Below are 22,870 nucleotides of genomic sequence, written 5' to 3' on the forward strand. Positions count from 1 at the left end.
TTTCCACAAGACTATGGCAAAATGAATCATGATTTGTTAGACTATCACAGATAAAATTAGCTTTTCCCTCCCTTCAATTTGACAATCATAACTGATTTCTATACAATCCATACAATTAAAATTAAAATGGCATCCGTGACATTTTTTACACCAGACATGTAAAACAAAACTACACAAGATTGCAAAACATGAAGCGTCTACGTCACAGACACATAAACGATAGAGCTTCACGGGTACGGCCAACTAAACTCAATGTTGTCGCAGCAATGCGATGTCCGGTTAACCCTGCTTGGTCATGCTGTTGGTTTGGTGATGGATGTTCAATATAGCTGTCTGGTAAGACAATTGGTTGCCTGATATGTCTTTGGGCCAAACTGCACAGACCATGGATCCTAAGCCCAAACGAGTGATAATTAGGCCCAAGTACTTAGATAGATGACTTTGTTTGGAAGGGGTATTGGATGTATGAGGGGAGATGGGAAGTGTAGTAGAATCTTATTCTGTTTGCATTCTGTTATTTGCTAAGGCACTATGATCCTAGAATTGTGGAAGTTTTTAGACCCTTTGCTATATGTAACAACTGCCTTGAGCATTAATGAAAATAAGGAAGAATTCAATCTCTTTTTACTATCTGGGGCTCCTGGTGCTCGAAACCAGTTCCCTTCACATTATCGCCTCTGGAAGAATTGATGCAGAAAAATGAAACAAAATATCAGAAACCCGTTCACTAGAAAAATAAAATTTCGTCTTGCAAGCGTCTTGCCTTGCAAGACAAGTTATGTCAATGTTTACCAATAACACATTCATAAACCCAAATATTCCTGTAAGCATGACACAGGTATAACTTTGCCACATAGCTTAAACTAATTACCTTAATTCTTCTGTTGAAAAGTCCATCAAGATCAATAAATTGAGCAACATGGGAACCAAACCCTCCAATAGATCCTTCCTCAACAGTAATTAGAAACGAATGGTGCTTACAAAGCTGCCTTAGAAGCTTGATATCAAGGGGCTTGCAGAACCTTGCATCAGCAAAATCACCTCAACGCCAAGTTTTGCAAGAAGTGAACGAGCCTTTAGATAATTCTGAACCATTGATCCATATCCCAGTAAGGCAACATCGAGCCTTTAGCACACTTTCCTTAATTTTCACTATAAAAAGGGTCGGCCCAATACATATCTAGGCCTAAAACAAACTTTAAAATAGATCCTTCGAAACCTAATTAAAATAAATAGTGGTAATTATATTAAGTGGGGGCCTAAAACAAAAGCTTTATGAGCTTTATGCTATGCCCTGACTCAAGATATGTTATTCATGGAGAAATTCTTATTTACAACATAGTAGTTATCATGATAGCTTAAGCTGAAATAAGGTTGGACCTGGTCATAGGCTCTCTGTAGAAAAGAAGAAGGTATAATGCAAAACAGCTTCAATCCACCACATAACAAACCAGGAGCAAATGTCACTGCGTGTTGCTCAGCAATTCCCACACTAAAAATCCTATCTGGAAAATTTTCCCGAAACAGTTCAAGTGATGGCTCGGTTGTGAAGCCTGCATGAACAACCACAATATCTTTGTCTTTATCAGCTTCAGCAACCAAGGTCTCCACAAATTAATCCCCATATGTTTGAGGCCGACCAGCATTGTCTAACAAATCAGTAATAAAAGATTCTGAAAAGTTAACATACAGAACCATAAAGCAGCTAAGGTATAAATTTCCTGGAAGCATGATTTTACTAAAATTTGGTGTTTTGACAATCGTGCCCATTTATGCATATAGTTGACTCCAACCAGTAGGCTAATCAATAAATGCAGTGATTCATTTGATTTTCTGAAAGGCTTAAGCATCTGAAATAAACTCGACAAGGGAGGAAACCAAGGACACATTTGATGACTCAAGCACATTACAGGTAGAACAAACACTTGAGTCAAAAACACAGTTCAATATCATGTTCACGTATATTGCTTGGTTGTAAATAAACAATACAAACAAAATAGGCTAAAATTTACTACAACATCCTTTATATTGTACAATATTTATGCTGCGCTAAACATTGCAATATATATAGAGGGGTAAATAAATATATTTGACTTTTAGGTTATGTAACGTAGTGTTGCCCTTGATACAAAAAATTGTCCCATAGTTTCTTGCTTTTGTCTCATGAGCATTTTAAAATCAAGTATGTGAAAAAAATTCTTGTCTCGTCTAGTTCCTAGTTTTTAAGCAAATCAACAGACTCCTAAATTGTAATCTAAGCCATTTTACAAAAAGAAGTAGCATGCAGTGGAACAAAACATATGATACACTTATAACAGAATAGTAAAAGCAATACCATCCATTTGCTTGTCTATTATATAAGGGGGAGAAGCCACTACAATAGCTTGCTATTGGGCTTCTCGTGTGTCGCCCATGTGTTGCACTATTGCATAGGCTAGCGCACCCCATGGAAGAAAAAAAAAAAGGATGTGGCATTGTTGTATGAACCCTGCATGCTAGCAACAAACACTGCATACTAATTGACAGATATCTTGCATTTTTTCTGCAAAGAAAAAGATGCATGCTGCATACCTTAGCAACTTCTCTAAATCTCCGGAAAGATTTACTGGATTGGAGCCTGCTAAGGGTACTAGATAGGGCATTGACAGAGGTTTTCGGTCCCTCCTCAACTTTTGGGAGTAAAGAGTGGCAGCTATCATTCAAAATCACCACCATATTCGAGTCCAAATATCCTCAATTGCTCAGATACTCCGTATGACTTTGAGAACATTTGAGATTTCACCTATCGGAATTCCATTAGTTTATTTAAGAGGGAAACTGTGAAGTGGCCATATTTATTACAGAAAAAAAGTCTCAACACACATATATATACTCAGAAGAGTCAGAACTGTAAATGACAATCAAAATAACATTAGCAAAGCCTGAGTAATGCTCCAATAAACAAATATAAAATGATGAAACAAGGAAGAAAAATATATATACTACCAAGTCCAGCAGATATGCTGTTGCATCCATGACCTGCACCAAATGCATCATATTCACTCCATGAAAAGGGAATATTCATTGGTTTGTTGCAAAATTTGGAACCATGTTAACAACTTTCAGCTTCAAAGATGAACCAGCATTTTTGCTCATAAGTAAAATCCTACTTGATCACAATATCTTGTCTACTGGAGCATGAAAAACATGATGTATTGCAACTGTCAGCTCCACCACAGCCATACTTGGATTTAGTGATATTGATGTACTTGACATAATAGAAGACAAATCTAAACGGATTTCAGCAGCTAGTTGTTTCAACTCCTGGAACGACAATTATTTAGAGAATGAGATACTCCAAGATTGCAAGTTCCAAATGAGGTGAAAGCAAACAGAAAAAATGATTAAAAAATAATGCTAAAGAGTTTACAACTAACCCTCAGAGATAAGTTCTTCAAGCAAAGAGGGCTTTCAACCGGAATGAGCGTTTAGTGGCTATTAATCTTTTTCGGAGAATTTGTGGGGTACACAAGATGAATTTTTTCCGAGTTTAATGAAGATGCTACATCAGCATAAAATATTTTTATACGAACATCTAATAGGAATCAGCTATTCCCCCGTGTCATACCATTAAAGTGGATTGAATTGACGGAATACATGATTGATATTGGATGACAGTGTCAAATTATTTTATATTGTCGGCGCATGTTCTATTTTCTCATTTTTTTCCTTCCACTGAATTTTTTCAGACCGTAAGACTGTTATCAAATCTATAACCACTTAAAAAATTCAAATCTCTCATCATGTAAACCAATTTTTTTAAACTAAAATAAAAATATATTCGTTCATTCAAATTAATATATTGCATCAGATTCAAATCTGTCATCACAACCAATTTATTGTAGGTTTAAACTCATATCACCTTACATAACATTTTTATGCCAAATTATTGCATGAAAATAACACTAGAGAACTTTACATGTTCCTTCTTTGTTGCCTATAATAACAAGAGAAACACAAAGTTTCACATAATTTTATGGGTTTTGTTAACATGTGCCCTTAGGGCACATGTTAAGATATACCAAAATAGAAATTTAATATTTAATGATACAAGAAATTTAATGTTTCAAAAGTCAAAATACACAAAATAGCATTTAATAATTTCTATTTTTGCTTCCTTAACATGTGCCTTAAGGGCACAAGTTAACATTCTCCTAATTTTATTACATCAAAGTGATTTATTTCCTTACAATTACATTACATTATATACTTACTAATAATATCAATGTAGTTATACAGAAAACCTTAGGGAAAAAAAAAATCTATTTATATTTCAACTGCTAAGTTAACTAATATAACCACCACACAAACCATAGTGGTCTATGATTTTCCACGGTATGCTCGTTTGCAAACAGAGTTTGGTTTCTGTGCAGTCGCACACATTTGCGAAGAAACTGGACACACCTGCAGACAATTATCTCCCAAGCTCCCTGAAACCGTAGCTCCGGTAGCTAACAACCCCGGCGGCGGTTTTCCGACCAAGAAGTTTCCATCCAAGAACAACCTCTTAATAGACTTGATATTCCCATACTCCAATGGTATATTGCCACGTAGCGAGTTATGACGAATCGACAAAAACGACAGCAAAGGATACGCAGCGAGATTCACGGGCGCGTAACCTTGGATTCTGTTAAATCCTAGGTTCAATGCTACAAGATTGCTTCCTCCACCACGTGCTGGTTTTGAGATCTGAATCCCCGTGAAGCTGTTGTTTGCTAAATTTACTTGCTGTAGTGATGGTAAAAGTAAGAACCATGATTCAATTGTTCCTGTGAGTGTGTTCTCGCTTAGTTCAACTACTTCTAATTGGTTTGATCCATCAAAGGTTGTTTTTTGAAGTGGCCCAGATAAAAGATTGTTCTTGATTGCAAGTTCTAGCAAGTTGGGTGGTAGTTTTGGGATCGAACCGGTTAACTTATTGAAACTTAAATCGATTCTGTGTATGTTTGTGAGAGAATTCAATGAGTTTGGGAGAGACCCAGATAGAGAATTGTGTGAAAAATCAATAGATTCAAGAGATTTGAGTGAGGTTATAGAAAGAGGAATTGAACCAGAGAAGGAATTAGATCGGAGAGTTAAGGTTTTGAGGTTGGAAAGAGAAGAGATTGAAGATGGAATTGGGCCAAAGAAGTTGTTATCAGAAAGGTCTAGTGTGATGAGTTGGGTGAGTTGAGAAATGAGTGGAGTGAGTGAACCTGAGTAGCTTGCAGGGTCAAGTGTGATTTGGTTGATGTGTGTGGAATCTATGGTGCAGGTGAATCCACAGATGAAGTGAGTTCGACGAGGAACAGAACATGGATCAATGGTGAAGTTCCATGATGCTATACATGATGAAGGTGAGATTGAAGATGGTTTGATTGAGGCTTTGAATGCTTTGAGAGCTTCAATGTCTGAGGATGAAGTGAGGGATTGTACAAGGAAATTGGTGTGGAAAATGGAAAGACAGATTGTAATAGTTAGGCAAAGAAATATGAGGTTTGGCATATTGAAGCTTTGGTGTGTTTTGATTTGATTTGGTGTTGTGTTGTGTTGTGTATGAGATGCTAAAATATGTTGTTTTGCTGATTGTTCAGAAGCTGTTTGGCATTATTGTCGGTTAATGGTTGTTGCTTTGCTTGTATTTTAAGGAAGAAATGAAATGCCCCTAACTCAGATACTATTTTTTATATTGTCAACAATAACTACTTAGTTACTCAAAAAAAAAAAAAAAAACTACTCAGTTATTCCTGTAGATCTTAAAGTACCACATTAATTGAGAATCGAGATTAATGATAGTTTATATATAATATTCCCACTCTTCAACTCAATGAATCGTTTTTTTACAATGGACGAAACTTCGAGGCTCGCACAATATTGTCTAGGACAATACCTTAGAAACGCAATGTTGCGGATTTGAGATTAGAACATTGATGTTGTATGTGGAAATTGAACTCCTCAATTCAATGAAACGTCTTTTACAAAGAACAAAATCATGAAAGCTTACAAAACGCCAAGACTGAGAGGCAATTGTATGGTAGTTTATTTATATACAACATTCACACTCTTTAATTTAGAATATTAGTAATAATATGGTCAAAAACAAAAAAGAATATTAGTAATAATAAATTTTTTATGGAAGTACGTTATGAAAAATGAGTTGTGACAAATGTTGGTGCAAGTAGAAATTGAATGAGAGGGAGAGAAAAATAGCTTCTCTTATGAGGTGGGACTTGGGAGGGAGACAATAACTTAAAAACAGAAAAAGAATGGGGACACCAAAGTTGACTAAAATTGTTTGATTACAGGTGCACTGCACTCAGGACCTGTATTTGATGTGAAACTGATCCGCCTCACTTTTTTTATCTGAGTACCACTACAAATCATACCAACAGCTTTCCAAAGTTATTCAATTCAATCATTGTGATTACAAATATCTAATCTAAGTCGACAAAAATAAACCTCTGTCAAGAAACAAAATGCTGATATATCTTCATTATTAGTAATATAATTAGAGCAAAGGGTTGGGTTTTCTTATACCAAAATAAAAAAAAAAGGTTAGGGTTACTAAACTTGAGTAGGGTTAGGGTGAGTAGCTCGAGTTTTATTTTACTTGCTTCATTTACCTATGTTTAATTTGTTGTTCATTTATGAATAAGATAGACATAAGAAAAAGAGAAAGACTTATTAAAAAGAATCTCAATATATTGTTGTGTTTATCTCTCTTATATAGATAACAAATAAAATATAGTAAATAAAGTAAAGTTAAAAATGATTTTAGTAAAATGATTTTATTTTAGACAACTGTGTAAAAATGTTTTTTTAACATATTATTTAAAATTGAAAATTTTAGCTAAAACTCTGTCATATTAATGTTTGATTTTAGATCTAGTCTAGATATAATAATTACAAAACCTATGAAAAGTTTGTCTTATTAAGATTAGTTTTTCTTTTGAAAATATAATAATGACCGTGCCTAGATTATTATATGGACTATGGAGTTATACTTTTTAATTTGTACAAGTGTTGCTGAGTATGCCTATGAGATCAGGATTATACTAAAGTCATCTTTGATCTCCCAAGCATAAATGTTCATTTGTTTTTGGGTAGCATGTCATAACTTTTTGGGTAAAATAAAAGTTATTACTATTATAACATGCGTTGTTTTTTTTTTTTTTCTAATAAAAATTTAAGATGAGAGAATGATGTCTCAGTTTAAGATAGAGAAAATTGAATGTTCAAATAACACTTATAAATATATTTATGTTTACTTCATTTCAAAGAGACTAACGACAGGGACGGATCCAGAAGCTTATCATACCGGGGGCTGAAAAATATAAAATAATAATAAAAATGAATGTAAATTTTTCTATTACGCCTGTCCATGTAATTTTTTTTTAATGTTATTGTGTTATATTTACGAAGTTCTTGTTTAATGGTGATTGATGACTAATTGCCTCCGGGAAATATGTGAGGCACAAAAAATAAGTTATTCCCCTCAGTCGAATTTTGTTCATACGCAACAGCCAAATATGAATTTTTTTACCACTTACTTAAGAGACTCAAAACTCTTACCACTCGAAACAACTAATTTTTTGTTTATTAAAAGACTATATTTTTAATAATTCAACACTTATAATTGTTTGACAATATAAATATTTTTACACCGTAAATACATATCAATTAAATTCTTATTTATATAATGTAAATGATAAATAATAGATATATTTACAAATTATAATAGTATGTGATATATTATGTATATGTATGTAGATGAGGGGGAGGGGAGGGCCTTAGCCACTGCTTGCACCCCTCCAAGTCCGTCCCTGCTAACGAGACTCAAGCGCGAAACCTTCAAAATTTTGTTGGGAAGTTCGGGGAAATGTCAGGAAATAATGAGTCAGTGCTCCAAAATCACAAGAAAATGAAGCTACATCTTTTCCCATAACCTTAAGCTAAGTCCTAGTGATTGTTGGATTTAAAGTGATAGAGGGGGCAATGTTATGTTGTTTCTCGCATGACGCTCCGTCGGACTCCCAAACATGTGGCGTCGGACTCCCAAACATGTGGTATCAGAGTCATGATTCAGGTTGGTGGGAAGCAGGAGTGGACCTGGTATTAAATCAATTATTGAATGGTAGAACTCACACTTAGAAAGAGATTGTTGGATTTCAAGTTTGTTATTAATTTCATGTCAACGATGAATGAGTAAAATGTCGAATATATATATATATATATATAAGAAAAGACTCATAGGTTTTAAGATTTTGGGTGGAGATATGACATCTCCTTCTCTTAAGATCACAAAGTATTTGACTCGTTTTCACACTCCCAGTACTTTCCAACAAAATCTATAATTTTTTTATCACTAGAGTAACCCCTTCGAGTTACTAAGATGCTTCTTTTGTTTTAGAGCTTTATCTTTTCAAAAATAAACTTATGTGTTTGGATTGTTGTATGACTGATCATAATAACAATAAATAATAACACTATAAAAAAAATAATGAATTTAAATTTTATGTACTCTTATCCAAAAAAATTATATCGTCAATACATTACGATCAATCATGTCAGTATGTTAAAAATAATATTTTCAACCCACTTGAGTTGATCTGTTGGTATTGACTTGAGACCTGAGAGTGTGCTCCTCTTAAGGTCTCTTGCCAATTTGGGTAGGTTATTTAGCTTCTTCAAAAAACAATATTTTCAACTCTTGTGAAGTTGTCAAATATGCATGGACATAATATTATGTAAGCATTTTAAGAGCGTTAGATATTCATAATTTGATATAATTGGGCGGCAAGTCATATCAGCCAGAGAGAGACATTTCAGTTGCTTTAAAAGCGTTTTTCCTTAACAAAATACACCAAGGATACTGCAAAATGAGCTACACTATTGGATGCGATGTTCATCAATAAGCCAAACAAACCATCCTCAAATGATTAGCATGCGAGTGTCTGCTCAGTTCCGGGCATTACCTTCTCCACAAGTTCAATCCCCCACCTTTTCTAAAAGTACAAAATAAATTTTGCACATATCTCAACTTGAGCTCATCTCATAAGAAGCATGTGATAATTTCGACAGTCTTGGTATAAGTTAGAATAAAATATAAACAAGATAATTGATCAGAATCCCTGAAGGGCATTTACAACTTTTAAGAGGAAATTACAAGCTTTTGGGTCGTACGGTTGACAGTGGGGAGCTTCTGGCTGATGATGCTTGGATCATTATATGCTGCAGAATCAACTGGGTGCCCTTTCTGCATCAATCAATCAGATACAATTATAAAGATGTTTGACATTAAGTTGTAAATACAAGTGTAAATAAGAACAATAAAAGATTAAAATGAACACATTGCGGGGGGGGGGGAACTAAAACTAATATAATACAGGTCTATTGGAAGCTCACAACCACAGCCATTCAGATGACTGTAATTGCCATGAGGCTTGAACACCAACACTTTTGAGTTGAACAGATTGTAAAGGAAAGAATGAGCAATAATTGAGAGATCCCTCGGGACTAAAAAAGCTTCGCCAAAATGAGTAGGAGTGTATTCGCCCATAAATTTCAATCCGTAAAGATCATCATATATTTTCAATTGATTAATGGTAGATTAGTGGAGCACTTTGAGTTAGATTAGTGGGTGTCAAATATCCTCACTTACTTTTCAATCAGCAGAAAGTAATTCGCGTTTGATAATTGATTTAGTAGCTCAAAAGGAGTGCTGTCTTTCATAATGAAATAGTTGTTTAGGGCATTCTCATGGGTTACTATACTAAGAAGTTCTTTGTAATAAAAAATTAGATGTTAAACAAATCCTTCTCTGAATCAACTATTCAAGTATTCAGTTACTATGCAAATATAATTTGGCAACCAAAAGGCAGACTTTCAAAATAATTCCTATGATAGACTAGCTCAGCATAGAGAGAAGTAGACAAGGATGCATCCACTTTCTTTCTCTCTTTACACGGGTCAACAATGGACAATGAAATTATCATTCAGAATTCAGATAGGGAACATAACATGTGATTCATAGCACAAACTTACCGCAGACAGAGCTTGAAATGTAGATTCTCTCCAGCAAGTCTCCCTAAGTACCACAGGATTTGCGCTTCCAGCAAATATACAGTGCATGCGAGTTTCTCTCAGTCGAATCAACACTCCATCAACTCTAAGCTGTATTAGTACAAGATCAACCAGAAAAAAAATTAAGTTTAGGGAAAGTGGAGCGAAGCAAGTAAATGTGCTGAATCCTGACATTAACATTGATATCCAAGTCTTTCGAAAGCATTTTAGATCCTTAGAAAGAACTTAAGCATCCTATATTTTATTATATATGATAAACAATCACAAAATCAACAATACGAATAATAACAACGAAGTAAACAATCCGTTTTACATAGCTTCACTTAAAAACTTCAAGAAGAAATTTACTGATTGAGTATATGAAGAGGTAGCAGCTCACCCAGAATTGCAAGAGAAGAAACCAAGAACGTGGCATGACTCTCTATAAAACAAAAAAGTAACATCATCAGTCATTGAAAATCATAGTAATTTGCATAACAAAAAATGAACCCTCTATCAACATAAGAAACAAAAACAGTGTTTACCACTTTTACAGTAAGAAGTGATACTCCATTATCAGCGAGTTCATCCTCATATAATACCACCTGTTCATGATGAGAAAGAAAATATGGACAATCAGATACTCAGATAAATAAACATAAATACCTATATTTGGTTCTGGAACATTACTGATATATATAGCCTTTTTCACTAATAAATATTGGCATGATCAACTTGCATAAGCGAAGCAAAACAGTAAAGAACTGATAGGGACTTAGGCGCATTTATCATGAACAATGCAAAAGAGAAATTGCTTTAACACAACAAGATTTGTTCACAAAAAAAAAAATCATGTGAACAGAGGCTTGCTAAGTAATCATTTAAGGTACTCACTACCTACCTCATCATAGAAAAGTATAGGCTCCTTGGATGACAATGCAATCAAATCAATTTGTTCCTTACAGTCTTCCCAGTGGAGATTGCCAGTTTCCTCAGAAATCTTTGTCCCATTCTACCACATAAAATTAAATAGCTTAAATAACAGCACAAATACTAATACTAATGAGATTTTCCATATTTTCTTATTAAAGCACTAACATATGCTATGAAGCACGGACACTCCTCGGATTAGGCGTGTCCCGGTGTCGGACACGGACACGACACCGACACTTATAAGTTATAATTACATTGAATTGTGTCATTTTCTAAAACTATTAACGGTGTCGACATGTCCGTGTTTGTGTCGTTTCCGGTGTCTATGTCCGTGCTTCATAGCATATAGCTGCCGGTAATGCACTACAAACAACTGTATGCAGCAAAAACTCTTGCTACAAAAAATAATATTAGAGCGCAACGACATAAATAAATGAAAAGGTATGCATACCAGTTCTTTATCAATCTCAATGGCACCACTTCCACAATAAGGTGTTGTAAATGTATAGTCATAATCTAATATTACTTCCTCAAAGGGCTTGCTGCACATTTGATTCCAAGATAATGTAAGGCTAACAAGTAACAACTAGGTCATTTATATCAAAATTCAAATGAATGGCACATGCAATTAACAAATTTAACATTTAATTTTAATAGTAGATAAAAATTTCCTCGAAATGTAACACGAATTTGAGCTCGACAAATTTATATGAAAATGCTCCAAATTTTTACCTTCTAAACTTCCATTTAGCAGCTGCAGGAACTTCAACAGGTGGCAAAGCTTCTTGTTTCCAACCACAAAGAGCATCAAATGCATTAAAGTGAATTTTGGTGCCACTATTCAAGTGTTTTAGAATCAAAGTGTTTTCCCCAAAAACCATTTCTGGTAAATGAGAAGTCACAAGTTTCTTTTCCCACCTGCAAAATCATCATCAATAACAACAATTTCATGATCAAAATTCCTAATAACTTTACTCTCGAAATTTGGAATCGGAAATTTGTGTTGAATGTGTGATGCAAGAATTACTCACTCTTGAACGGTTGATGAGTTGAGTATGGAGTTCCTACGAGACTCGATCAACCAACCATGGATGCGAATACCTCTCCGACCACCGTCGACGAAGATTTCGGCGCCGGCAGCTTTCAAGTCGTTCTCGTCTACTTCCAATTCCATCGTCGCTTTCTTCTCCTTCGCGTTTGGGGTTTTTGATTTTTGGTAAATAAAAATAAAAATTTGGTGATTTTATCGAATTACAGAAAATCGAATTTTAGAACATGGGCGAATCAATGGAGTATGAATGCGGGTCGGGTGAGTCCGATGACAACGACTTAAACAAATAATAGCTTTTTAAAATAATTTAATTACAAAAATAATGGCATGACTTAAAAAATATGAGAAAAAGAAATTTGCATAAATAGTGTAGGATAATTTTACATTATTCAACAAATATCAAATTTGTATTCCGACAAATAACCTCATTTTATCATTTTATTCCAACTTTATATTCTGTTAAATCACTTCATTTATCATTTTATTATCATATCATTTTCACTTAATATAAATGTTAAATTAATTTATACTAATAATGCATATTCGTTAAACTATCATATGACCTTTCATGCGCTCTATTTTATTATTATTATTATTTTTTAAGAAGCATGTACTCTATTTGTTGATTTTATCATGTGCCCCTTTTTCATTTTACTAAGTATTAGAGAAGTCAAATCGGTTAATTGATGATTAACTTGTTAGAAAAAAAAACATATATACCATTTTTTATATGCAAGAACCGGAAATTGAATTCAAGATTTTCAATTTATTTATCTCAAGATATAAATTTTTAACCATTACATTTTTTTGGTTTAATTTTTAACCATTACGTTAATTGAACAAAAAAACATAAAACGTGCTTATGTGCTATTTTTGTTAAACAGAACTTAAGAATAAATGAGTTCATCAATAGAGGTTGGGGTGGAAGGGAATAAAATTATAGTAGAGGAAACATATGAAACTTTGTAAGAGTTTAATTTTGTAATATTCATTGACAAAGTTTTAATCGATAAAAAAATATATGGACACATCATACAAAAAAATAAAAAATACAAAAAAATACAAAAAAATTAATATTATATTTGTTACTAAATTTTTTTTAGCCATTATGCTACTTAAAAAAATGTACTATTATCCAAGACAAATCTATACAATAAAACTTCTAGCCAAAATTAATAATTACTTTTAAAATCTCTGTTATTATGATATATATTCAAAATTAAACTTGAAAAGAACTACTTTACCAAAAAAAAATTTTGAAAAGAACTATACCATTAAGAATAAATTTGTACGAAACAATTTGACTAAAACAACATTAATAGTTAATTATACTTATTTTTTTATATTATTGATAAAAATGTTACATTAACTAATATAGTGTGTAACATAAGTGGTAAATACTCGAATGTTTCAACCATTTGGTCAAAAGTCTAATCCTTGATTTACTTCAAGTGATTAATTTGTACAATTACGCGCAAAAGATACATTAATATATAGAGAAGTCTCACATTACAAAAAATAACCATAAATCTTCCGCTATAAAAACAAACCATAAAACTTGTAGGTACATTACAACTCTTTAATTAATTAAGAATATCCATCAATTTCATTAGAATATAGTATATAAGTTGAGTAGAGACCCTCTTTGTTTCTTAATAGAAATTAATGTCTCATTTTGGTGAACTTAGCTCAGTCGGTAAAAACATTGCATTATATATATAAAAATTGAAGTTTGAATCCCAAAATTTCCCACTTATTCAACTTAAGAGGTAAATTTCTAACCACTAAACTAATAAAAAAAAATAATAATAATGTTTCATTTCAATAAAGACATCCCATTGATATATGTGGGGATATTAGTAGTATATAAGAATCTAAATTTGAACCTAAGATTCCCAATATCTCCGCATTTAGGTGTTTGAGTCTACTAACAAAAAGTAACATATCCCTCGTCCCAAAAAAAAATAACATATCCATTCCCAACAATTTTAGAGTTTAATTCATCAATTGTCTATGATTCAAAAAAAAAAAAAAATTCATTAATTGTCTAATTAATTGTAGTACTAGATTTTTGCACACTGAAATAATGTGTCTCCAAAATAATGTTTGAAATTTTACAAAATTTTGCTTATACTATTTGGTGTTAGTCATAGTCAAAAATATATAGTGAAATATAATGAATTCAAAATAATGCAGACAATATAAGTTAGAGGTAGAATTAAAAAATAATTTAATGTCACGTTGAAAAAACAAAACAACACTTATTTTAAAACATTTTTATATATGAGTATGACAACTATTTTGGGAACGAAAGAGTACTTAAATAAATACCCAAAAACTATATTAATCAACATCTCCATTTGTTTTGAGATGTAGAGGATCGTTACCCATATAAGTGATGCTCCTAATTGGTTTTGACATTTTGTTACTAGCACGGTGCAACATGACTGATAAAAAAACACAATACAACATGAATACTTAATCCTAAAATAAATCGTTGCCCTATTTCCATCTGTTTTTGGCTTTTTGTATTGTTAGTAACTACCCTCAAAAGAGGAGAAAACACATCATTTGGTGGAATGAATAGGGTCTCTGTAAAAAAAATGAAAACAAAAAAATAAATAATCAAAAACTAGTATCTTACAACTAATTTTTGGGTTTGCATGAGGAAACACTAAAACTAACTCACTTGACATGAATACCTGAATAGCTATTTCTAAAAATACAAACAACAACATAAATGAGAGATTACCTTCATGAATGGAAACATATTGATTGATCCGAGCTGATCATCTGAGAATCTCAATCTCACAAAAGGATGGATACTATATTCTTGCTGCCTTAGAAAAAGACAATTATGTATCATTTCCCTTTCTTTTTTTCATTGTATTGCCTGTATCAACTCTCGGCGAGGAATCGGGGGTTGGGCCGCTATGAACTGGCCCTGCTTCAGATGTCTGCGACTCAGACAAACGCTTCCTTTTCTTAGAACTTCGGGTTCTTGATTTTCCTTCACTAGTCTCCTGGGAAACTAATTCATGTTCGTTCTCTCCTTTATTTTCGGCTCCGCTGTCAGTGGCCTGCTGTGAAGCATTACCTCTCTCTCCTTTATTTTCAGCTCCGCTGTCGGTGGCCTGCTGTGAAGCATTACTACCTGGACTAGCCTGCACACGTGGTGAATGCCGGAAGCTCCATCGAGTATTGCCAAACCATTTGTCAACCTATAAGGGGAAAAAAGAATGTTAAACTGTATGGTTATAGAATGAAGGGAAATTAGAGTAGTTATAAAGTGTTCTTTCTTTGGAATTCAAATCTTAAGTTCCTATCATAAACTAAGAGAGTCGGGTGAGGAAGCTCAAATATGTCCACAGTAATAGCAATGCTGAAGGAAATTACCTGTTGAAAAGTGAGTCCAAGTTCTTGCGCCAAGCTTTCTTTTGTGGATCGTTCTGGATACTGATTTTCTTTGAAAGATTTGTAAAGTCTCTGAAAACATAAAAATATTCGCTTTAAGGTAAACTGTTTGCCTAAACATGCATGCAAATGTTGGTGTGTTTGGGTTTAAGCTCCTTTTGGATGGAAAGAGAGAAAACTATATATAAAAAATCAGTACCAGATCATATAATGATGTCCAAGCTGTGGGTTGATTGACTATATAGAGACAACCATGTTACTTAGATAACAAAATGCATGCCAATTTCTGTGTGTGACTGCGTGTTTGTGTACATGCTTCATAGAGAAGATAGGGGTGAATACAAAGTGGTTCAAATAGTGTGGTACTAAATGAAGTAAACAATGGCTTGCTAGTAGTATGATTTAAATTTTATGAGGGACACCAACATTCTCTACTATTGGATGAAATTTATGTGGGTCCCAGAAATTAAGGCGAGACTCGTCCAAAATAGCAGGACACACAAATTGTATACTAGAGAGAGTATTAGGAAATTTCCTAGAAGACAAGGTTCGGCTTCTGGTGGCAACATGCGAAAGAGTGTTAGTAGCACTTCACAAAATTTAAAATAGTTTGATTTACTTCAGAGAATAACAGTTGATTAAGGGTAGTAATTACAAACAACCAAACACACTTGGTTTTTTTTATTTTACTCTAAATTTTGTAGCTACTAATTTGGAAATTTTAATTGAGGTAAATGTGGTGCAGAAATTAAATTCTATTAGGATGCCATGAATATCGTTTAGGAATGATCTAGATGATTGTTTACTTTCTAATCTGTCTGTTTACACATATAGTAAGATTGGGTTGAGTTTCAAAAGATGTCAATAATTTTCTCTGTCAGCCAAAATTCAATATTTTAGTATTATAGTCTTCCTATGATTGCAAGATATGCAAAGTGAACAATAACCCAATTATGCTACTCTAGTAAAATTCGCCTTCATTATCTCAAAATAGGTATATCTATTAACTAGATCTAGTGAAACTGCTATCCACAGTACCTAAGTCTTCTATTCGTGAATTAATGATTATTGACCTTATATGCTCTGTCAAAAAAAACCTTATATGCTCTTCAAAAAATATGAAACTACTAATACGACAATCATACAATTAAAAGTATTTCATGAAACTTGAATTAAAATACCTTAAAGTAAAACAAATTCCAGTACTTTTGTTTGAAACAAATTCCACTACTCTACTTATTAAATGTATCATGACATATAGGGTCCGTTTGATCTGCTACAAAACAAGGGACTGGACATGACAACTCTAGTTGTACTATGTTTGATTGTAAAACTGTTTCAGGAACTGAACAAACTGGGAGGCAATGGAGACAGGACAAAAATGTCACGAATATCGAGGCCTAACTCATCCTTACAAAACCGGCTTGTAAGGTGAGGATTGCCTCCTCTTTATAAACTCTTCTCAAGAGTCCTATCTATCCGATGTGGGACTAAATCCCACCGAGTGTTGGCCGCTAACAAAAAACATAAATTTTTGTCCCTCACTAAACCACAGCACAACTTTTTGTCCTATCTATCAGATTTGTTATAGAAGGAGAATGAGAGAGAGGGAAGGGCATTCAGTATCTTCTGAGTTTAGGAACCGAAAGGTTTTGGCAGAGAGAGTATTATCTCTTCTCTGAGGAGCTTAGCTTAAATTCATCGTTTCTGTTCTGTAACAGAAAATTAGAAACTTGAAAGATATCCGTAACAGAAAATAAATTTAAAAAACCAAATTCAAACAGCAATTAACAATCACCTGAACAGCAACTTCTCCAAGTTTTTTGTATGAAGATCCACGTTTTTTACCCCTGGAACCAGATTCTGTACATCCTTCAAGTGTTTTGGTGGGTGAATTATTTGTACCAGTGTGTCTTGAATTATTTGAGGCATTTCCATTTGGTGATACTGGAGTCATTTTGCCAGAGTTTTTCTTTTTTCTACTTGGAGTAGCAGTGGCAGCCCAATCTTCATCATCACTAGTATCACTGTGGTATGTCTCCTACAATAGGAAAATAGCTGTTTAAAATATCGGGAAAGGAAAAAAAAAAACAAAAGTAACTATAAATAAATTTGACACTGCACCCACTCTTGTAGTTTTGCGTTCATACCGTTAGAAAAATGGCAGAATATTTTTTCTAATACAGTTGACAAAATTATACCCTACTTCAAATAAGAAAAGCAGACCATGCATGTAGAATCAGAGTATAGTATTTTAAACCTCATACCACGAAAAGGGACTTACTTCGTACAGCTTTTGATAGTCCAACCTTTCCACATTTCTTTTCCCAGAAACAGGAGTCAAATCCTCTTGACCTGGCTCTTGTAAAGATGAAAGTTCATCAGCTATAGATGGCTTCTTATGGTTTTTTCTGCTAGAACCTTTGAAGTTCTTGACATCACCCAACAATGCAGATGTGACATCACCATCTTGTCCAGTGGACATGTTATCCTTAATTGTAGCAGCAAGATCCTCAGAGTCAGATGTGAAATCAGAGCTTGAACTTTCTTCAGATGCTTTATCACTAAGGATGGGAGCGTCAGGATCATAATCATCATCCTCTGAATCTTCAGAAGGAAGTCCCATGTATTGATCCTCGTGGTGGGAATCCTCCAATTTCTCAGAAGCAGAAGCATACTCAGATTCGTCAGAACTTGATCCACCTTCTTCAACCTCCACATCCTCTGGACCATCATCTGGACCATCAGGATTGTAGTCATCATCATCAGAATCGTCTGAAGGAAGTCCCAAGTTGTGATCCAAGATACTTCCAGCAGCTGTAGCTGCTTCAGGAAAAACCCTCTGAACAAGGATCGGTCACATAATCAGGAGGGAATAGATCCAAAAAATAATAATTAACAGAGAAGAGACTAGGGACTTGTTTGATTGTGTTTTTATTTTATTTTATTTTTAGTTTTCGAAGACTGTTTTATAAAAATGTGATGAAAACCTGTTTTTAAAACAAGTATCATTTGTACTTAAAAAAAACAAAACAAGTATTATTTGTTTTGACTTTTTTTGTTTTAAAAACAAGAAAAAAATAATAGTTTCTTAAAACAATTTTACAAAACAAGTTGTTCGGTTTTAAAAATTAGGAAGGGAATTAAACAGGCCCTATGTTTTACCACTGACCTCCCAGGTGTCGGTAAGAGAGAGACTTGTCCCTAACAAGTCATTAACAAGTTCGATGCAGTCATCTTTGCAATCACATCCAGGGCATAACCAACTCTCATCGCCAGGTGGTACTGTAAGCCACAGAAAAAATACATAAATGATAAATAACTTTGAAGCATGAAGTGATCAATTAATCAGGTGGAGCAGATATTACTGTCTTCGGTTAACAATGGAGGATCCAAACAGAGCTGGTGATATCCACGGTCACAAGCACCATCACAGAGAATTATATCATTATTAGTGGCCAACACTTTGGTCTGGCATTTTGCACAAAATATCTGCAACAACAAAAATTGAAGTTCTCACAACTCCAAAATCCAGGAAAACTGGATGTTTCAATAAAGCATAATATATATAATAAAGGATTAACCTACATCCTCACTATCAATCTCTCCCTCGGAATCAAACAAAGATTCAGGAAGCCTTCCTTCAGCGCACAATGAATCCAAATTTTGAAATAGATCCCTAATTTTTAATTTACGTCGAAGAATTTCAGACTTAGCCCGTTGAATCTCCTTCTCAGGCTTTAGTTTTTCCATACTGCAAAATTATCACAATCATACAACATAAACAAATTATCCACCACAAAAACAAATAAAAGAAAAATACGCTTTGAAGTTATTAATGATAAAATAACCAACAACTATAGAATGTGTCTGTGTCTCAGCTTCACAAAAACTACAGAACTAATTTTAATTTAAGCCAATTCCGTAAAACAGGTCTGGCTCAAATCTAAACAAAACTGACTCTGAATTTAGCAATAGAAAGGTAAGAGGTAAGACAGCAAGGGACCAAATTAAATGAATCCCCAAGAAAAAGGATTATTGAAATAAAATTTGAATTCTATAAAGTTGCGTTTGGTGAAGGACATTTGTAATTTTGTTTTCCACAACTAAGATAAAATGCAAATGGTCAATAAAGGTAAATCCAAGCAATGGGTTGATGCATTCTTCAGCTAGATACTGAAGACAAGTACAGGGAAAGTGATGTATTTATATTATTAAGTTTGTCATATTTATATTTGGAAAGGATTTAATGATCAAAATAAGATGTAATATAAAATCTGAATACCGTGTCAAATCCAAATACCGAAGATCACATTGATCTTTTTATCTAGGGGCAATAAATAAAAGTTCTAATACATGTTCGGAACATGGTAAGCATACTGCTCCAGAACTCATAATATAATATGAATCCAAACACAATAATAATCCCAATATTCCGACACATACGGTTATAGACTTGCAATGATTCAACTTGTAAAAGGAAAGTTATAGCCTTATAGGATAAGGATTCTTATCCTGATATCTTTAAACAAGGACACTGAAGCACCAGGGCCCAACTATTCCAGATTAGTTCCATTTCAGTTGCCCAGTAATTAACCGGTAGAATTGATATTATCATGATCCTATAGAAACTAAGGTCAAACATAAATCCGGATGCAAATCCAAATATAGATTACAAGCTAAACAAATCACAATGTAATGGTATAATTAACATACCTGCTTCCTCTCCATCCCTCGGCAGAATAAGCATCAATCAAGTTTTGCTCGTAGCTTATTCGGTTCAGATAATATCTCAATTGAGCTCTAATTCTAGAAAATTGATCATTAAATCCCTCTTTTCTCGTCTTTTTCTTCTTCTTCTTCCTTTCTTTTGTCTTCGTTTCATCATTATTAACATCAGCAACAGTATTAATTGGTTCAGGATCTTTAGGTTTATTATCTTTTGTCCTTGACCGCAGAGTTCTGTCACTGCTTCCTAACGACCTTAATATATACTTCTTCGATAATTTTGAGGTTTTTTTATATGCATGTTTCTCTCGCAACTGAGGCGGGTTATTAGACTTTCTTTCTGAACAATCAGAACTAATATTTTTTGCAGCGTCTCCAGAAGGCATATCGAGTATCTCATTCTTCCAAGAATTAGTGTTCACTTGAGCAGGAACGGATTGCGTTTGGTCTTCAACAAGGCCAGTTATTGCGTCACTCATTTCACCAGGTTCGTTTTTAGAACTAATATTTTTAGTAACATCTCCAGAAGCCGTATCGAGTGGCTCGTTCACAGAATCTGTGTTGACTTGAGCAGGATCGGATTGCTTATGATCTTCAACATACCCAGTTACTAAATCACTCATTTCACCAGGTTCGTTTTTAGAACTAATATTTTTCGTAACATCTCCAGAAGGTGTATCGAGTGGCTCATTCACAGAATCTGTGTTCACTTGAGCAGGAACGGGTTCCGTATGGTCTTCAACAAACCCAGTTACTACATCAGTCTTGTCACCAGGTTCTTTTTTTGAACTAATATTTTTCGTAATATCTCCAGAAAGCGTATCGAGTAGCTCGTTCACAGAATCTGTGTCCACTTGAGCAGGAACAGATTCCGTATGGTCTTCAACAAACCCAGTTACTACATCACTCGTTTCACCAGATACGTTTTTAATATTTTCCTTAACATCTCCAGAAGGTGGATCCAATAGCTCGTTCACAGAATCCGAGTTCACTTGAGCAGGAACAGATTGTGTTTGCTCTTCAACAACAACAAAGGGAGTTACTGCATCACTCATTTCTCCAGCTTCATTTTCAACATTTTGAGGACATTTAATTTCTGATTTATCCCCAGATAAGCAAACTTGTTCAGAGGTACTTTGTTGAAGACATGAACTTTCTAAAGTCTGACAAGTATTTTCTGAGCAAGGACGAGGTGGTTCAGGCAGTTCAATAACAGAATTCTCAGTCATACTCACAGAAACTTCATTTGACTTTTCATTGATAACAGAATCGGTTAACACAGCACCAAGCACTTTTTGTTCGTTGTCTAAACATTCATTGTCGATCTGAGCTGCTTTTTTAGACAAATCACAGTGTTCAGTTCCCATCTTCTCAGTGGTACAATCGTTATTGCTTGCCAAATTTCCAGTTGAAATATTCATTTGTCAGAGAAAACACACCTCAACACGGAATCCGCCACCATAGCAAGAAAGTAACTCTATGAATTACAAAGAAAACAACCAATCTCTCTCAGCATTGCAAAAATCTTCACTGCACTACAAATTTTTTAAAAACAAAATAATGAACAAAGCTCACCAGGTAAAGCTAGCTTTAATGCCAATGAACTTCGCGTTCTCAATGCCCGCTTTGGATATACACCAATCAAGTAAGCCTTTGATGGAATTCAACTAAACAATGAAGAAAGAAACATGCAATAACTGAATTAAGCAAAAGAGGCAGTTGAAAACAACAAATTAGCAAATGAATTGCAGTTGCACAAAGTTTTCAAGATTGTCATTTTTTTTTATCTTGCAAAAAGTTAATTAAGTGCTTATTTTCTTCACAACTTGAATAACATCACCAAGTAACCAACTAACAACAGCGTAAAGATAATATAGAGGAGCTACGAGAAGTTAAAAGAAAAAGCAATAGTAATAATTAGATGTAGAGAGCTAGAGAAGCATAAGTTGTAATGGAAGCAAGCGAAAGAGTAAATTTGAAAGGGAAAGCAAGCTTACGGTGTAATAATTGTGAGTGACATAGAAATCTCCGCGGGAAAAGAAGAGAGAGACGAGGCGAGGAAGACGAAGATGAAGATTGAGGAAAAGGTGGGAAGGTTCGATCTAACGTGAAATGGTGTGAGAGAGAGAGAGAGGGATGAGAGAGAGAGTCGTGTTTGAGAAATTGTGTGAATGAATCTCTTTCTTTCTTCTCAGCGCCAATGCCAATGAGAGAAAAAAGCGGTGCTTCGTTTATACACTCCTGTAAATCTGGGCCACCGTTCTTGTTAGGGCTTGCGTTGCATTCACATTTACTTGCCCCAACGGAATTATTATCTGCACCCCTTCCCTTTTTTTTCCTCCATATTTTCACTATTTTGCGGAATTGGTCCTCATATTTTAAATTTTGACATTTTTATCCCACCATCAAATAGTTGGTCTAAAAAAATTTAAAGAAATATTTCTTACAATTTGATCGATGTTAATAGGGATGACAATGGGGCGGGGCGGGAACAAATTTTGTCCTCCTCAAACCCAAACTCAAAAAATTCGGGTTTCCGCAAACTCATCCCAAAATCGAGTAAGGTGAATAAATAACAAATATGATGTAAAGCTTCTTCTCCTTTCTTATTCTATTCTAACCCTAGTTGTCATCCACCGCCTTTTTCTTCTTAGTTTATTAGAG

General features: G+C 34.1%; 3 protein-coding genes across 4 annotated transcripts; all 3 read right to left on the reverse strand.

The window, feature by feature from the left end:
- Nucleotides 1–3,992: 3,992 nt before the first annotated feature.
- LOC123902813 (probable LRR receptor-like serine/threonine-protein kinase IRK) lies at nucleotides 3,993–5,746 on the reverse strand. The gene has a single exon (XM_045952610.1). The coding sequence runs from the start codon at nucleotides 5,521–5,523 to the stop codon at nucleotides 4,360–4,362; it is 1,164 nt and encodes a 387-aa protein (XP_045808566.1). The 5' UTR covers nucleotides 5,524–5,746; the 3' UTR covers nucleotides 3,993–4,359.
- Nucleotides 5,747–8,847: 3,101 nt separating this feature from the next.
- Nucleotides 8,848–12,261, reverse strand: LOC123902814 (TIP41-like protein). The gene is made up of 8 exons (XM_045952611.1): nucleotides 12,045–12,261; nucleotides 11,746–11,931; nucleotides 11,465–11,555; nucleotides 10,982–11,092; nucleotides 10,626–10,685; nucleotides 10,481–10,522; nucleotides 10,063–10,191; nucleotides 8,848–9,274 (listed from the first exon to the last, which is right to left on the reverse strand). The coding sequence occupies exons 1-8, from the start codon at nucleotides 12,185–12,187 to the stop codon at nucleotides 9,170–9,172; spliced, it is 867 nt and encodes a 288-aa protein (XP_045808567.1). The 5' UTR covers nucleotides 12,188–12,261; the 3' UTR covers nucleotides 8,848–9,169.
- Nucleotides 12,262–14,407: 2,146 nt separating this feature from the next.
- LOC123902815 (homeobox protein HAT3.1) lies at nucleotides 14,408–22,505 on the reverse strand. Of its 2 annotated transcripts, XR_006807746.1 has the most exons (11): nucleotides 22,204–22,505; nucleotides 21,782–21,873; nucleotides 20,195–21,683; nucleotides 19,067–19,232; nucleotides 18,847–18,970; nucleotides 18,651–18,763; nucleotides 17,763–18,320; nucleotides 17,277–17,519; nucleotides 15,461–15,550; nucleotides 14,817–15,285; nucleotides 14,408–14,656 (listed from the first exon to the last, which is right to left on the reverse strand). XR_006807746.1 is itself a non-coding variant. In XM_045952612.1 (10 exons), exons 3-10 carry the CDS (start codon nucleotides 21,625–21,627, stop codon nucleotides 14,920–14,922), a joined length of 3,093 nt encoding a protein of 1,030 aa, XP_045808568.1. In that variant the 5' UTR covers nucleotides 21,628–21,683; nucleotides 21,782–21,873; nucleotides 22,204–22,505; the 3' UTR covers nucleotides 14,408–14,919. The 2 variants fall into 2 exon arrangements, 1 of the variants encoding a protein (XP_045808568.1); XM_045952612.1 differs by having other exon boundaries at nucleotides 14,408–15,285.
- Nucleotides 22,506–22,870: the final 365 nt, after the last annotated feature.

The sequence above is a fragment of the Trifolium pratense genome, linkage group LG1 (assembly GCF_020283565.1).
Source record: "Trifolium pratense cultivar HEN17-A07 linkage group LG1, ARS_RC_1.1, whole genome shotgun sequence".
Lineage (NCBI taxonomy): Eukaryota > Viridiplantae > Streptophyta > Magnoliopsida > Fabales > Fabaceae > Trifolium > Trifolium pratense.

What these genes read in the sequence shown, in the direction of transcription:
- LOC123902813 (XM_045952610.1), bottom strand. Translation starts at nt 5,523, where the DNA reads ATGCCAAACCTCATATTTCTTTGCCTAACTATTACAATCTGTCTTTCC.
- LOC123902814 (XM_045952611.1), bottom strand. Translation starts at nt 12,187, where the DNA reads ATGGAATTGGAAGTAGACGAGAACGACTTGAAAGCTGCCGGCGCCGAA. An exon ending in GCTAAATGGAAGTTTAGAAG is followed by an intron (nt 11,556 to 11,745) that starts GTAAAAATTTGG and finishes TCAAATGTGCAG; the next exon opens with CAAGCCCTTTGAGGAAGTAA. An exon ending in CTATACTTTTCTATGATGAG is followed by an intron (nt 10,686 to 10,981) that starts GTAGGTAGTGAG and finishes CATCATGAACAG; the next exon opens with GTGGTATTATATGAGGATGA.
- LOC123902815 (XM_045952612.1), bottom strand. Translation starts at nt 21,627, where the DNA reads ATGAATATTTCAACTGGAAATTTGGCAAGCAATAACGATTGTACCACT. An exon ending in TCCATTGTTAACCGAAGACA is followed by an intron (nt 18,764 to 18,846) that starts GTAATATCTGCT and finishes TGTGGCTTACAG; the next exon opens with TACCACCTGGCGATGAGAGT. An exon ending in CTCTTACCGACACCTGGGAG is followed by an intron (nt 18,321 to 18,650) that starts GTCAGTGGTAAA and finishes ATCCTTGTTCAG; the next exon opens with AGGGTTTTTCCTGAAGCAGC.